Source organism: Cornus florida, unplaced genomic scaffold (assembly GCF_030987335.1).
Source record: "Cornus florida cultivar Cherokee Brave unplaced genomic scaffold, ASM3098733v1 CherokeeBrave_3.0.0_Hap2_Chr01, whole genome shotgun sequence".
Taxonomy (NCBI): Eukaryota; Viridiplantae; Streptophyta; class Magnoliopsida; order Cornales; family Cornaceae; genus Cornus; species Cornus florida.
This window is the reverse complement of record NW_026775571.1, coordinates 40,711,632-40,728,111: the sequence shown is the minus strand read 5'-3', so window position 1 is coordinate 40,728,111 and position 16,480 is coordinate 40,711,632. Positions and strand designations below refer to the sequence as shown.

The window sequence follows — 16,480 nt, the reverse complement described above, 5'->3', positions numbered from 1 at the left end:
GAAAATGAGAGGTTGTGCACATGAGTTGCATGCCAAAGATCCTATGAAATTGCTAGAAAGCGATGGAAATTTCCAGGAATGAAAATTAGAGCTAAGAAGGTCTAAGAGGCCGGTCTAAAATTGCAGAACACAACTGAAGACCATTTCAGAAAAATCAAATTTTTGGCTTTTCGAAACCATTTCCCAGAAAATTTCAAGGCTCAGGCAATGGAAAGAGGGGGGGGGGGGGGGGGGGGGGAAAGCTTGGAAATTGGAAGAATTGCTTCCCTTGCTTTGCTAAATTTAATGTCGATAGCTAGACGAAGTTAGAGTTGGCACTAATCCTCATAAATTGGGTTCGGCAAGAGGATTTCCTCAACTTTTCGGGTTGGGATTGTGCCATCAATGTAAGGCTTAAGCCGTTGGCCATTAACCTTGAAGAGTGATCCTTTTGTAGGATCATGAAGTTCGATTACTCCATGAGGAAAGACAGTAGTGACAATGTATGGACCATCCCATCTTGATCGGAGTTTACCGGGAAAGAGTTTCAAGCGGGAATTGAAAAGCCAAACCTTTTGTCCGGGGGCAAAAGACTTCTTGACGATGTGTTTGTCATGAAAAGCTTTAGTCTTTGCCTTGTAGATTTTTGCGCTTTCATACGCGTCATTACGCAATTCCTCAAGTTCATTTAATTTCAACGCACGATTAGAGCCGGCTTGTTTGAGATCAAAATTGAACCTTTTTATGGCCCAATAAGCACGGTGCTCTAATTCTACAGGGAGATGACATGCTTTGCCAAAGACAAGTCGATATGGTGACATGCCAATGGGTGTCTTATAAGCTGTCCGGTAAGCCCAAAGTGCATCGTTTAGCCTTAATGACCAATCTTTGCGGTCCGGTCTAACCGTTTTTTCCAAAATGTGCTTAATCTCCCAGTTAGAAATCTCTACTTGACCACTCGTTTGAGGGTGGTAAGGTGTAGCAACCTTATGAATGACGGAATACTTGGTAAGGACGGATTTGAGATAACGATTTCGGAAATGAGATCCGCCATCACTAATGATTGCTCGGGGCGTACCAAAATGACTAAAGATATGGGACTGAATGAATTGGATCACAACTTTATGATCATCGGTTTTGGTAGCCTCGGCTTCAACCCATTTAGACACATAATCCACCGCTACAAGGATGTACTCATAGCAATAAGAAGATGGAAATGGTCCCATGAAGTCAATCCCCCACACATCAAAAGTTTCAACAATTAAAATGTTGGTGAGGGGCATCATGTCTCTTCGGGACATGGATCCAAGTTTTTGACATCGTTCACATGATTTGCAAAAATTGTATGCATCCCGAAACAAGGTAGGCCAAAAGAATCCGCTTTGAAGAACTTTGTTAGCGGTCTTTTTGGCACTGAAATGGCCTCCACAAGCAAGAGTATGGCAAAAATTTAGAATGCTTGTGGTCTCGGTTTCAGGAATGCATCGCCGGATGATTTGGTCCGGGCAATACTTGAATAGTTCCGGATCTTCCCAAATGAAATGCTTGACTTGGGAGAAAAACCGGTCCTTCTCTTGTTTGGATCAATGAGTTGGAATTTTGCCAACCGCAAGATAGTTGACAATATCCGCAAACCATGGAAGATTGAAATGTGAAACTTGAAGAAGTTGCTCATCCGGAAAGGAATCACAGATGGCTGCGAATTCGGAAGATTTTTTAATAAGTAAGCGAGAGAGATGATCGGTGACAACATTGTCGGTCCCTTTTTTGTCCTGGATGTCAATGTCAAACTCTTGAAGTAAGAGGATCCATCGAATTAAACGGGGTTTTGTCTCTTTTTTCGCTAACAAATGCCTAAGAGCGGCATGATCCGAAAAGACGATGACCTTGGAGCCAAGAAGATAAGAGCGAAATTTATCCAAGGCGTACACCACAGCTAGCAATTCTTTTTCAGTGGTGGTGTAGTTCAATTGGGCATCGCAGAGAGTCTTGCTGGCATAATAAATGACATGCGGAAGTTTATCCACACGTTGGCCCAAAACCGCCCCTAATGCATAGTCGGATGCATCACACATGATCTCAAAGGGAAGAGACCAATTAGGTGGTTTCATGATTGGGGCGGATGAGAGGAGAGTGCGAAGTTTGATGAAAGCTTTCATGCAAGCGTCATCAAAATTGAACGGAACATCCTTGGCTAAGAGATTACACAAGGGCTGTGAGATTTTGCTAAAATCTTTGATGAAGCGACGATAGAATCCGGCATGGCCAAGAAAAGAACGAATTTCACGGACGGAATTCGGAGGAGGAAGATTAGAGATTAACTCAACTTTTGCCTTGTCTACCTCGATTCCCCGCTTAGAAATGACATGTCCTAAAATAATGCCTTCTTGGACCATGAAGTGGCTTTTCTCCCAACTTAGAATGAGATTCGTCTCTTTGTATCTTTGGAGCACAAGAGACAGATTTTTGAGACACGAGTCAAAGGAAGAGCCAAATACGGAAAAATCGTCCATGAAAACTTCCAAGAACTTTTCAACCATATCCGAGAATATGGACATCATGCACCTTTGGAACGTCGCCGGCGCATTGCAAAGCCCAAAAGGCATGCGTCGATAGGCAAAAGTACCAAAGGGACATGTGAATGTTGTTTTCTCTTGATCTTGGGGGGCGATTGCCACTTGGTTATAGCCGGAATAACCATCAAGAAAATAATAAAAGCTTTGGCCGGCTAACCTTTCTAGGATTTGATCAATAAATGGGAGTGGAAAATGATCCTTTCTAGTTGATGAATTAAGTTTCCGGTAGTCAATGCACACACGCCACCCGGTGGTAGTTCGTTGTGGCACGAGCTCACCCTCCGAATTTTCAACAACGGTGAGACCAGATTTCTTGGGAACAACTTGTGTGGGGCTCACCCACTTGCTATCAGAGATAGGGTAGATGATTCCTGCATCTAGCAATTTGATCACCTCTTTCATGACCACTTTCTTCATATTTGGATTTAACCGGCGCTGGACCTCTCTAGTAGGCTTTGCATCATCCTCCATATGAATACGGTGCATACAAATGGAGGGGTCAATTCCTTTTAAATCTGCCACTGTCCAACCAATAACTTCTTTATGCTCTTGGAGCACCGCTAAAAGGTTGGTCTCTTGGTCTTTTTGAAGGTCCGAGGCAATGATGACCGGAAGGGTTTGCTTTGGACCAAGGAACACATACTTGAGATGGGCCGGGAGCTGCTTAAGCTCAAGTTATGGTGGAGATAGCAATGATGGGACCGGAGGAGTAGTGGAAAGTTGGGGAAGTGGTTCTTTTGGAATTTTCCAAGGAGGTACATCCATGATAGCATTAATATCAAGCAAGGAATTGACTTCTTGAATGGCTTAATCAACATCAAAGTTTGAGAAGTCAAAATGGGACATGCAAGTTTTAAGAGGATCTTTGCTTAGAATGAAGGGGAGAGATTCTTCGACCACTTCATCAATGACATCCACAAGAAAACAATCATCCTCATTGGAGGGATGTTGAGTTGCATGAAAGATGTGGAGTTTGACTTGCATATTTCCAAAAGCAATGTCCATCACCGCGGTTTGGCAATTAATTGATGCATTAGCCGTGGCTAAAAATGGCCTACCAAGGATCACGGGAATGTACTTTTTTGGGTCATGGACCGGTTCCATATCAAGAACCACAAAATCTACCGGGAAGTAGAATTTGTCCACTTTGATGATAACGTCCTCGAGAATACCTCGTGGATGCTTGACCGATCTATCGGCAAGTTGCAAAACCACGGAAGTCGGCTTAAGATCTCCCAAACCAAGTTGTAGGTAGACTGAATATGGAATTAAATTCACACTAGCTCCTAAGTCAAGGAGGGCCCTCTCAATTTTCCTGTCACCAATGACGCAAGAGATTGTGGGGGTACCCGGATCCTTATACTTCGGAGGAGTGCTGTGCTGAATAATAGCACTAACATTTTCAGTCAACCTCACCTTTTTTGGCAAATGATTTTTAGAAATGCGCTTTTGAGTGCACAAATCTTTGAGAAATTTTGCATAGGGAGGGATTTGCTTGATAGCATCCAAGAGGGGCAAGTTAATCTTCACTTGCTTGAAAACTTCCCACATGTCTTGAATTTTACAATTCTTGTTCCCAAAATGTGTCGACTCTTGAAGACGTTGAGGAAACGGAGCTTTTGGCTCAGAAGTAGTTTCCACATTTGGGGTGACATGTGTGGGATTTCCGTGAATGGTATTTGGATAAGAATTTGGATTGGAAGAGCTTGGATTTGGATTAGAAGAGCATGGATTTGGATTTTTCAAAGGAGGGTTTTTCTCACTTGTGTCTCCATCAACCTTGTTGTCAACCACTCTGCCACTCCGAAGGGTGGTGATAGCTTGAACTTGTTCATGAGTCGGCCTACTCGGAGGAGGGGTTTCATCAATCACATGCATTCCTCTAGGATTTTCAAAAGGTTGAACGTGAAGCTTACCCTTGTCCTTTTGGAGCAATTAGTTCACCGAATTAGCTATTTGGCCCACTTGATTTTCGAGCTTAGCTATGGATTGAGTATGTGAGTGAACCCTTTGGAGAGTAGGCTGCAAAGATGTCAAGAGTTGCTTATTAGAATCCATGATTTGCTTGTTCAATGATTCCATCATTTGCTTGTTTGCAGCTACTATCTCGTCAGTTGGACACACAGGAGGTTGATTGGAAACATTTGGATTGTAAGGAGGACGGTAGCTTGAAGAGGCTTGGAAAGGCCTACCTTGATATTGAGAAGAGGGCTGATTTTGAGGCCCTTGATTTTGAAATTTGGAATTTTGTGGGGCTTGTTGCCTCCACGAAAAATTCGGATGGTCCCTCCAACCCGGATTATATGTATTGGAATACGGGTTATGCCCGGGCCTTAAGAACATGGCATTAGCTTGCTCTTGGTTGGGATTGGGAAATTACTCCGGTGTGGGGCAATCTTCCGAGAGATGGAATGGATTAGTACATGAAGCACAAACCAAACTTACCGAATTTTGAGACAATGAAGGAGGAAGATGTGGTGCCATCAATTGGTAGAATTTATGAGCTATGGCATCCACTTGAGATGATTCCTCCCTTATTGATTTTAGTTGACAAGGGTTTATGTTCTTTGCAATGGTTGAGGTCGGAGCCCTACGAGAATTATGTTGAAGTGAATTTTCGCTTAAATTCTCAAGTAGGGTCCAAGCCTCATCCGCATTCTTGGACATGAACATCCCACCACAAGAAGAATTAACCATGAATCTATGGGTTTCGGTCAAGCCGGCATAGAAAGCTTACACTAATTGCCATTTTGGGATCAAATGATGAGGACATTTCCGAAGAAGATCTTGTAGCCTTTCCCAAGTCTCATGGAGTTGTTCTCCATCAATTTGAGAAAAGCTTAGAATGGAACGCCTCATTTGGTTGGTTTTACTCACCGGATAATACTTCTTAAGGAATTCTTGTTGCAATTGAGCCCAAGAAGTAATGGAATTGGGAGCGAGGGAGTTCAACCAATATTTTGCCCTATCCTTTAGGGAGAATGGGAAAAGATGGAGATGGAGTGCATTGTCCGGAAAACCTCTCAACCGGATGGTCGAACAGATTTCAAGGAACTCATCAAGATGCTTATATGGATCTTCATTATCAAAGCCATGAAATGATGGAAGCATTTGGATGGTGCTTGATTTGATCTCATATTGAGTTGCATCGATGTTTGGTATTACTATGCAAGAAGGAGAAGCATAGGTGGTAAGGATGAAATGATCTCTAAGAGTCATTGGCTCAATATTAGGAATTTCAGCCCCTTTCATTCCCCGGATTTCCTATATTATCTCCCATTGTATTAAATTCAGTTTCAAGATCCCTTGTAAGAGTAGATTCCCTAAGGTTTCTTCTAAGAGTTCTTTCAAGAGAATTGATATCAATGGGCGAATCGATTGTGGGTAGAAAGAGTGACCTACGACCGAACATCAACAGCACAACATATAATCAACAAAGCAATTCATTATCCACAACTCCATATACGATGTTTCCTTTCTCCTCAATTATCAAGACAGAAAATCAATGGCCACGACAAGGACCAATGCTTATACATAGAATTAAAACAATAATGTAGCCTCAACAAGGGCTTGCAAATAAATTAACTACTTCTAAGCTTAACACATGCACGATATCTTACAATGTGAAACTAAAAGGTCAAGAAACTTACCTGGGGTCCTCTAGACTTACGCTTTGCTAGCGTTCCCACGGCGAGATTCGAGTTCCTAGAACCTTACAACACGAAAATGGTTAAACCACACGAAAAAAAAAATGCACAAAACACAATATGCACAATCAAACTAAATTTAACCCTAAACTTTGGTTGCTAAACCGTTTGCAAGTCCCCGGCAACGGCACCAAAAATTGATTGGCGGTCGAAATCAATTATAAATCAACTCTCTTCGCAATAGCACGAATCATTGTAAAATAGGGCTATTGGACGGGTAAGTCGAACCACTGGGACTGCGCTAGTCTTAAAGCAACCTAAGTATCTAAAGTCATTTTAGAGTGATGAGGGGTTTATAAAGGGTTTGTGTGTTTGTCACTAAACTAAGAAATTAAAATGCATAAAACAATAGATTGCAATGAAATTGAAGAAGTGAGATACAAGTAGAAAAGACTAGGAAGATGAATCTACACTACAACCTAAGTACATGCTAGATTAGGTCTAGATTTGGGGATAAATAGCATATATGCAATGGTCAAGAAATATGAAGCAACTTCGTTGCTTAATAATCATCAAGAAGTTCACTTAATCAAAACAAGAATGATCCATCAAAAGCTACCATAGTTGAACTACTTAAACTAAGGTGTAGAATCAAATACACTATCTCAAGCAAAAGACCATCAAGCTTTCAATCAAATGGTGAAGCACATGAAGGTAGGAATCAAGTATAAACCATCAAAGGAGGTACCTAAGCAATGGAATATCAAGTTTCAAAATCAACATTCCTTGAAAAACATTCATAGTCTATATTTTCATTGTCACTATGAAAATAAAAGCAATAAGACTGATCCAAGAATCATCAAAGATATGACAATGAACTTACATCAACCATTTACACATTAAAATTCATTACAAGAAGGAATATGCTCTTAGACTATGAAACTACCATACATTATACATTATAGTCCCCAAAAGTATAGCCTAATCTAGAACATGATCAAAAGAGGAGGCTTCATCACCTCCCTAGATGGAGGTTTAGCTCTCCATTGATACAAAAATGGAAGAAGAAGACGAAGAATACAACTTCATTTTCGAGCTCTACTGTAGCACTCAAGAACACTCTCTTCCTTGCTCTCTTCTCTCTCCTCTATTCTTGTAAGAATGAATCATAACATCTATGTGGTCCTCCCTCTCTTTTATCAAGCTCAAGTCAAGGCTCTCTCTCCTCCAAGGAACACCTCCAACCACTTCATAAAGAAGGAAGATGGCATTGAGGAAACCAATGTGCAAGTGGCTGAAATTGAGCCATTTCCGAGTGCAATCTGCCAGAATTTTGAGCACTCGAAGGGTGGTCTCGAGCACTCGAAATTAGTGTAATGAGCAACATGCAATTATTGCCCATCTTTGACCCACTGTGGAAGAATGACCGTAACTTTGTGCTCCGAACTCTGAATGATGATCTGTTTGAAGATTTGGAGAGCTGATTCAGAGCTTTAAAAACTTCATGTTTTGATGAAGACCAGCACTTTAGTGCTGCCAGGCAGTTCTGTGCATCTCTGGTAAGAAGATCATAACTCTCTGCTCCGAACTCCGAATGATGAACTGCTTGAAGATTTAGAAAGCTGATTCAGAGCTCTAAATCTTTCATGTTATGATAGAAGTCCAGTTCTTGAGTTTGCGAGGTCAAAAATGGCAACAAAAGTCAGGTTCTACTGCTGCCAGAATTTCAGAATTGGCACCCTTTTTGTTCAAAATTCCACAAGGGATCATTTTTGCTTCCTTTTTGCAATTTAACCTGAAAATGTACAAAAACATGCAAATGGAGATAATCTACATAAAATAATCAATTAATGGACTTTGTTAATGTAATTTAGGGCGGTTGAATATACAGTATTCGGCGCTTATCATTTACCTGATATCGGAGGATTATTTTTCCCTTTGGTGATTTAACTGTCAAGGGAAACCTTCTTGCAATGGATTTGTGTGAAGTAGGTATGTTTATACTTGTTTCTTTTGGTATTTTTTCGATGTGCGACAACCTTGTGGCTCATACTACTGAGCTTAGAGTCATTGAGTATGACCTCTACAAGACATTTGTCCCAGGCAATTTAAAGCCTGAGACAATTGACTCCTCGGCGCTGAGCCTGAGGGGAAGTTTTGCTAAATCAGACACTTAGGGTCCGTAGCGAATGACTCCTCGGCACTGAGCCAGAGGGGAAATTTTGCTGAATCGGACACTTAGGGTCCGTAGCGAATGACTCCTCAGCGCTGAGCCTGAGGGGAAATTTTGTTAAACCAGACACTTAGGGTTCGTAGCGAATGACTCCTCGGCGTTGAGCCTGAGGGGAAATTTTGCTAAACCGGACACTTAGGGTCCGTAGCGAATGACTCCTCGGCGCTGAGCTTGAGGGAAATTTTGCTGAACCGGACACTTAGTGTCCATAGCGAATAACGCCTCGGCGTTGAGCTTGAGGGGAAATCTTGCTGAACCGAACACTTAGGGTCCGTAGCAGATGGATTACTCCCCGGCGCTGAGTTTGAGGGGAAATTTTGTTAAACTGGACACTTAGGGTCCGAAGCGAATGACTCCTCGGTGCTGAGCCTAAGGAGAAGTTAGCTGAACCATTCGTATATATATTCATTTTTTTTTTTTTATTTAGAATAACCTGTCATGAGGCCAAAGACTCAAAAATGATAGGAGGCCAAGAAAGTGAGTAACAGTGGCTGGGAAGTTTCTTATTCATTTTTTGGAGACTTTCTTCCACTAAGACTCTCTTCTTGGCGGCTAGACGTATTGGATTATGTATATATCAACTGCATCCTTTTTCTACTTGTATTCGATGTGGGACATAGATTAGATTTCATCAAATATAGGTCAATAACTCCATCTTTACAAAAAGGTCAGTGTAAGGAATGCCTCTGGTATTAGGCTTGGCCGCTTTCAATACTAGTGGGCCCTCCTTACACTACACTCAACTATTTTAATATTCCCATATATAACAGAATGCAAAACATACTTTTTTATCGATGTGGGATAGAAAGCTTTAAACAAAAAGATTCATTGTGAAGAATACCTCTTAATATCTTGATTTTGGCATTGCTTCTTGGCATAAAAATTGCATAATGCGTCTTGGCATATAAAAATTGCATTATGTGTACGCATAAAAATGTATAAAAATCACATAATTGTAGGGTAGGGTACTAGTATGGCCCCCATTTTTAAGGAAAGAAAGAAATGAAGCATAATGGCTTCCCACATCGAATATGATAGAAGTAACATAAAGAAATAAATTGGCTGACTGTGGGCATAAGCAGCCTTATTTGTGAAGAAATTCTCGTAAAATTGACAAACTTATCTAATGGTAGTACCTTTTAAGGCGTATCGCATTACAAGGACACGTCATGGGACGCCATCAGCTTCGGCTAAACGGTATACTCCCTTCCCCACTACTTCGGTAACCCTATAGGGTCCGATCCAATTGGGTTACAGTTTCTTTACATGAGCTATCTTTTGCTTCAAAACCCAATCGCCTACCACAAAACTCCTGAGCCTAACGCGATTGTTATAGCTGCTGCACAACTGCTGCTGATATGAAACAAGCCTAATTGCTACAGCATCCCTCTTCTTATCCAGGAGATCGAGGCTGTGTTCAAGCTGCTGCCCATTGTGTCCTTCAAGTAGCAAGAATGTCCGAAGGGTTGGAACTGCCACCTCGATTGGGATCACAACTTTAAAACCATAGGCCATGGCAAATGGACTTTCCCCCATGGGCCGCCGTGGAGTGGTTCGGTACGCCCAAAGCACGTGAGGGAGATTCTCGTACCATTTTATTTTGAGCTTCTCCAACTTCTTCTTTAAACAACTAAAAATGGTTCGGTTAGTTATTTCAGCCTGTCCATTCCCTTGTGGATGACTGACCGCAGCCAGTTTTTGTATAATTCCTTGTTCGACGAAGAATTTTCTTGTACTCTTATTATCGAGGTTCTTACCATTGTCCATCATAATGACTTTTGGTACCCCAAACCGGCAAATGATGTTGTTCCAAAGGAAACTTTTTACCTGCTCATGGGTCACACTTGAGTAAGCCTCGGCTTCCACCCATTTTGTGAAGTAGTCTGTAGCTAGCAACACATATTCCTTTTATTCCACCGTCTTGGGTAGAGGGCCCACCATATCAATCCCCCACTGTGCGAATGGCTATGGATTTGCCATTGCATGCAAATCTTCGGTAAGTTAATGTTTCATTGGACCGTGGCGCTGACATTTATCACATCTCCTGGCATACTCTTCAGCATTCCGAGCCAAATATGGCCAGAAGTAGCCTTGAGTTAGAACCTTATGTGCGAGGGATCTGCCCCAGAGTGGTTGCCGCAATCTCCATCATGAATCTGCTTCAATACCACAAGAGCCTCAGTAGGGCTTAAACATTTCAGGTAAGGACCTGAAAATAACTTCCGGTACAACTGGTTGTTAATGATGGCATATTTAGCTACGGTGAGTCTGAGCTTCCGCGCCTCAGTTTTCTGGTTTGGAAAGTCCCATGCTTGAGGTAGGCTTCCAATGGATCAATCTAGCATGGCTCTTGCGGAATGGCTGGAATCACCATTACCTCTTGCTGAAGGTTGATGCTAGGTTCGTCCAGGATGTCAATTGGCACAATCCGAGTCAGATCTTCATTTGAGGATGATGTTGTTGTGGCCAATTGATCTGCCTTAGCATTCTCAACACGAAGTACCAGGTGGAATTCGACTTGATCTAATCCTCGTGTAACATTCTCCACAACTTCTTTGTAGGCTTTCATCCTTTCCTCTTTAGGGTGATACTGACCTGTCACTTAATTTATAACAAGTTGTGAGCTACTAAAAACTTTTAAACACCGTACCTAAAGGCTGTAGGCCAATCAAAGACCAGCAAGTAACGCCTCATATTCGGCCTCATTGTTAGTAGCAGGGAAATTCAGACAAATTGACTGCTGCAATTTGGTTCCTTTGGGTGTTGATACAACAACCTCAACTCCTGCACTTGTTTGATTCGAGGAACCATCAACCCGAAGCTCCCACTGTGGTTCAGGGAGTTCTGGTTCTTCGGGAGTGTCCTCGTATTCTAGGAGAAAATCTATTAAGGCTTGTCCCATGTGTGGCACCTTCGGCTCATAGATTATGTCGAAGGAACTGAGCTAGATGGCCTATTTGGTAATTCTTCCAGATAAATTTGGCTTAGAAAGTATACCCCGTATAGGGTAGTTAGTGAGTACCACAATGCCATGAGATTCAAAATAATGCCGAAGCTTCCTCGTTGCATAAACCAAGGCTAGGATGATTTTATCTACTTTGCTATACCGTGTTTCTGCATCTTTCATTGTTTTACTTGTGTAGAAGACTGGGTATTGATTCTTTCCTTCCTTTCTAATTAGCACTGCACTTGTCGCTATGCTAGAAATCGCTAAATACATAATAAGACCTTCTCCAGGTTTTGGAGTGGATAGAATTGGAGGTTTGGCCATATATCATTTCAATTGGTTGAGGGCCACCTGCTGCTGAGGTTCCCATATATCCTTATTCTTAGATCTTATGGCATTGAAGAATGGTTTGCACTTATATGATAATCGAGATATAAACCGGCTGAGAACTGTGATCTGACTGATAAGAACTTGCTCCTCCCTACGAGTTTTTAGTTCCTGATTCTGCATGAGGGCCTTAGCCTAAGCTGGGCTTACCTCTATCCCTCTCTTATTCACTATATGGCTGAGGAATTGACCTGATGATACTGCAAAGGAGCAATTGGAAGGATTCAACTTCATGTTGTACTTCTTTAGAGTATTAAAAACTTCCTCGAGGTGCTTTGGATGGTCTTCCTTCTTCACACTTTTGACCACCATGTCATCTATGTATGCTTCAACCATCTTCCCTAACAAGGTGTCGAAGATCTTGTTAACAAGGCGTTGATAAGTGGCCTCGACATTCTTCAGCCCAAAGGGCATGACCCTGTAACAATAAGTGCCCTTTTCTGTAATAAAAGCAGTTTTTTCTTCATCTTCTGGATTCATAGGAATCTGATTATATCCTGAGTACGCATCAAGGAATGTAAGCCTCTCGTGGCCCGTAGTGGCATTAACCATCTGATCTATCTTCGGTAGAGGGAAGCTATCTTTAGGGCAGGCTTTGTTAAGGTTGGTATAGTCTATGCAAACCTTCCATTTCCTATTTTTCTTTTGGACGACCACCACGTTTGACAGCCATTGTGGATATTGCACCTCTCGGATGAAACCTGCTTCAACAACTTGTTCACATCTTCAGCTATAATGCAATTGAGTTCAGGGGCAAACCTTCGGTGTTTCTGCTTCACCGGTTTGAACTCTAGATCCACCTTCAGGCTATGGCAGGTGACTAAAGGATCGATCCCTACCATGTCCGAATGATCCCATGCAAAAACATCTGCATTGCTCCGAATGACATTGATTAATGCTTCATTTTCTTCGGATGTGGAAAAAGATCCTAAATAAGTGATCTTTTGGGGATCGCCGAGGATAACTTCTATAGCTTCGAGGATCTCCTCGGTAGGCTTCGCAGCTTCTTCTTCCTATTCTACCTTAAGATACTTGGGCAGAGGGCTCTGTAATTGCTATTTGGGTATATCTCTAGGAGTCACGCCTGGTTGAGGCTATCTAGACACCTTCTTTACTTCAGCCTGTGTCAGCATATAGCATTCTTTCGCAGCGACTTGATCGCCCCATAGATTAATAACCTCTTTTCCGTCCGGAGATAAGCACCGCATCACCTGATGAAGGATGGATGGAATTCTTTTCATTTGGTGTATCTAGCCTCTTCCCATGATGAGATTATAGAAAGGGTGGATCTCTGTTAATACAAAGTTCTCCTTCAAAGTCCTCTTCACCGCAGTTACAGATAAGTCTATTACCCCAAGGGGATCTACTCTTGTGCCATAAAACCCCATTTTGTGAAGTAGTCTATAGCTAGCAACACGTATTCCTTTTGTTCCATGGTCTTGGGTAGACGACCCACCATATCAATCCCCCACAGTGCGAATGGCCATGGATTTGCCATTGCGTGAAAATCTTCGGCAGGTTAATGTTTCATTAGACCATGGCGCTAACATTTATCACATCTCCTGGCGTACTCTTCAGCATTCCGAGCCAAATATGGCCAGAAGTAGCCTTGAGTTAGAACCTTATGTGCGAGGGATCCGCCTCCAGAGTGGTTGCCGCAATCTCCGTCACGAATCTGCTTCAATACCACAAGAGGCCCAGTAGGGCTTAAACATTTCAGGTAAGGACCTGAAAATGACTTCTAGTACAACTAGTTATTGATGATGGCATATTTAGCTGCAGTGAGTCTGAGTTTCCGTGCCTCACTTTTCTAGTTTGGAAGAGTCCCATGCTTGAGGTAGGTTTCCAATGAATCAATCCAGCATGGCTCTCGCGAAATAGCTGGAATCACCATTACCTCTTGTTGAAGGTTGATGCTAGGTTCGTCCAGGATGTCAATTGGCATAATCCGAGTCAGATCTTCATTTAAGGATGATGCTGTTGTGGCCAATTGATCTGCCTCAGCATTCTCAACACGAGGTACCTAGTGGAATTTGACTTGATCGAATCCTCGTGTAACATTCTCCACAGCTTCTTTGTAGGCTTTCATCCTTTCCTCTTTGGGGTGATACTGACCTGTCACTTGATTTATAACAAGTTATGAGTCACTAAAAACTTTTAAACACCGTATTTGAAGGCTGCTGGCCAATCGAAGACCAACAAGTAACGCCTCATATTTGGCCTCATTGTTAGGAGCAGGGAAATTTAGACAAATTGACTGCTGAAATTTGGTGCCTTCGGGTGTTGATACAACAACACCAACTCCTGCACTTGTTTGATTCGAGGAACCATCAACCCGAAGCTCCCATTGTGGTTCAGGGAGTTCTGGTTCTTCGGGAGTGTCCTCGTATTCTAGGAGAAAATCTGCTAAGGCTTATCCCTTGTGTGACACCTTCGGCTCATAGGTTATGTCAAAGGAATTGAGCTCGATGGCCCATTTGGTAATTCTTCCAGATAAATATGGCTTAGAAAGTATACCCCGTATAAGGTAGTTGGTGAGTACCACAATGCTATGAGATTCGAAATAATGCCGAAGCTTCCTCTTTGCATAAACCAAGGCTAGGATGATTTTCTCTACTTTGCTATACCGTGTCTCTGCATCTGTCATTGTCTTACTTGTGTAGAAGACTGGGTATTGATTCTTTCCTTCCTCTCTAATTAGCACTGCACTTATCGCTATGCTAGAAATCGCTAAATACATAATAAGAACTTCTCCAGGTTTTGGAGCAGATAGAATTGGAGGTTCGGCTATATATCGTTTCAACTGGTTGAGGGCCACCTGCTGCTGAGGTCCCCATATATCCTTATTCTTAGATCTTATGGCATCGAAGAATGGTTTGTACTTATCTGATAATCGAGATATAAATCGGCTGAGAGCTGCGATCCGACCGGTAAGAACTTGCACCTCCCTACGAGTTTTTGGTTCCTGATTCTGTATGAGGGCTTTAGCCTGAGCTGGGCTTACCTCTATCCCTCTCTTATTCACTATATGGCCGAGGAATTGACCTGATGGTACTACAAAAGAGCACTTAGAAGGATTCAGCTTCATGTTGTACTTCTTTAGAGTATTGAAAACTTCCTCGAGGTACTTCGGATGGTCTTCCTTCTTCACACTTTTGACCACCATGTCATCTATGTATGCTTCAACCGTTTTCCTTAACAAGTTGTCGAAGATCTTGTTAACAAGGTGTTAATAAGTGGCCCCGGCATTCTTCAGCCAGAAAGGCATGACCCTGTAACAATAAGTGCCCTTTTCTGTAAAAAAAACAGTTTTTTTTTCATCTTCTGGATTCATAGGAATCTGATTATATCCTGAGTACGCATCGAGGAATGTAGCCCGTAGTGGCATCAACCATCTGATCTATCTTCGGCAGAGGGAAGCTATCTTTAGGGCAGGCATTGTTAAGGTTGGTATAGTCTATGCAAACCCTTCACTTCCCATTCTTCTTTTGGATGACCACCATGTTTGACAACCATTGTGGATATTGCACCTCTCGGATGAAACCTGCTTGCAACAACTTGTTCACTAATAATGCGATTGCGTTCAGAGGCAAACCTTCGGTGTTTCTGCTTCACTGGTTTGAACTTCGGATCCACCTTTAGGCTATGGCAGGAGACTAAATGATCGATCCCTACCATGTTCGAATGATCCCATGCAAAAACATCTGCATTGCTCTGAATGACATCGATTAATGCTTCCTTTTCTTCGGATGTGGTAGAAGAGCCTAAATAAGTGATCTTCTAGGGATCACCGAGGATAACTTCTACGGCTTTGAGGATCTCCTCGGTAGGCTTCGCAGTTTTTTCTTCCTCCTCTACCTTAAGATACTTGGGCAAAGGGCTCTGTAATTGCTATTTGGGTATATCTCTGGGAGTCACGCCTGGTTGAGGCTGTCTAGACACCTTCTTTGCTTCAGCCTGTGTCAGCATATAACATTCTTTCACAGTGACTTGATCGCCCCATAGATTAATAAACTCTTTTCCGTCCAGAGATAAGTACCGCATCACCTGATGAAGGGTGGATGAAACTCCTTTCATTCGGTGTATCCAGCCTCTTCCCATGATGAGATTATAAGAAGGGTGGATCTCTGTTAAGACAAAGTTCTCATTCAGAGTCCTCTTCGCCGCAGTTACGGATAAGTCTATTACCCTAAGGGGATCTACTCTTGTGCCATCGAACCCCATCAATGGGCTGGAGGTAGGTCGAATTGATGACAACGGGATCTCTAACTACTCAAAAACCGTATTTGTAATGACGTTGGCACTACTCCCTGGGTGTATCAAAACCCTCTTGATTATGCAATTCGCTACTAAAAGACTGATGACTAATAGATCCTCATGGGGGAGTTGAACTCTGGATAGGTCGCCATCGCCGAATCTAATACTAATGCTGCCTGAAGCGATATCATTGACCAAGGATAACTTCCTGAGCTTATGGGTTGCCCTCAATCTGGATCTGTATACCTCCTCAGTACTTGATCATCTTTAGATCTGCCATGTATTGTATGAATGACCTTTACTTGAGTACCTTCTACCTTGTGAGGATAGACCTCGCGGGGCTTCACATACTCCTTCGACATGAGGTAATCTGCTAACTCACCTTTGGCTATCATACTTTCCACTTGTCGCCTAAGGGATCTGCAATCATTGGTTGAATGCCCATAATCTCGAT

At 42.3% G+C, this 16,480-nt stretch overlaps 1 protein-coding gene across 1 annotated transcript; it reads right to left on the bottom strand.

The window, feature by feature from the left end:
- Positions 1-15,660: 15,660 nt before the first annotated feature.
- On the bottom strand, positions 15,661-15,993 carry LOC132271126 (uncharacterized). Its single transcript, XM_059772411.1, has one exon. The coding sequence runs from the start codon at positions 15,991-15,993 to the stop codon at positions 15,661-15,663; it is 333 nt and encodes a 110-aa protein (XP_059628394.1).
- Positions 15,994-16,480: the final 487 nt, after the last annotated feature.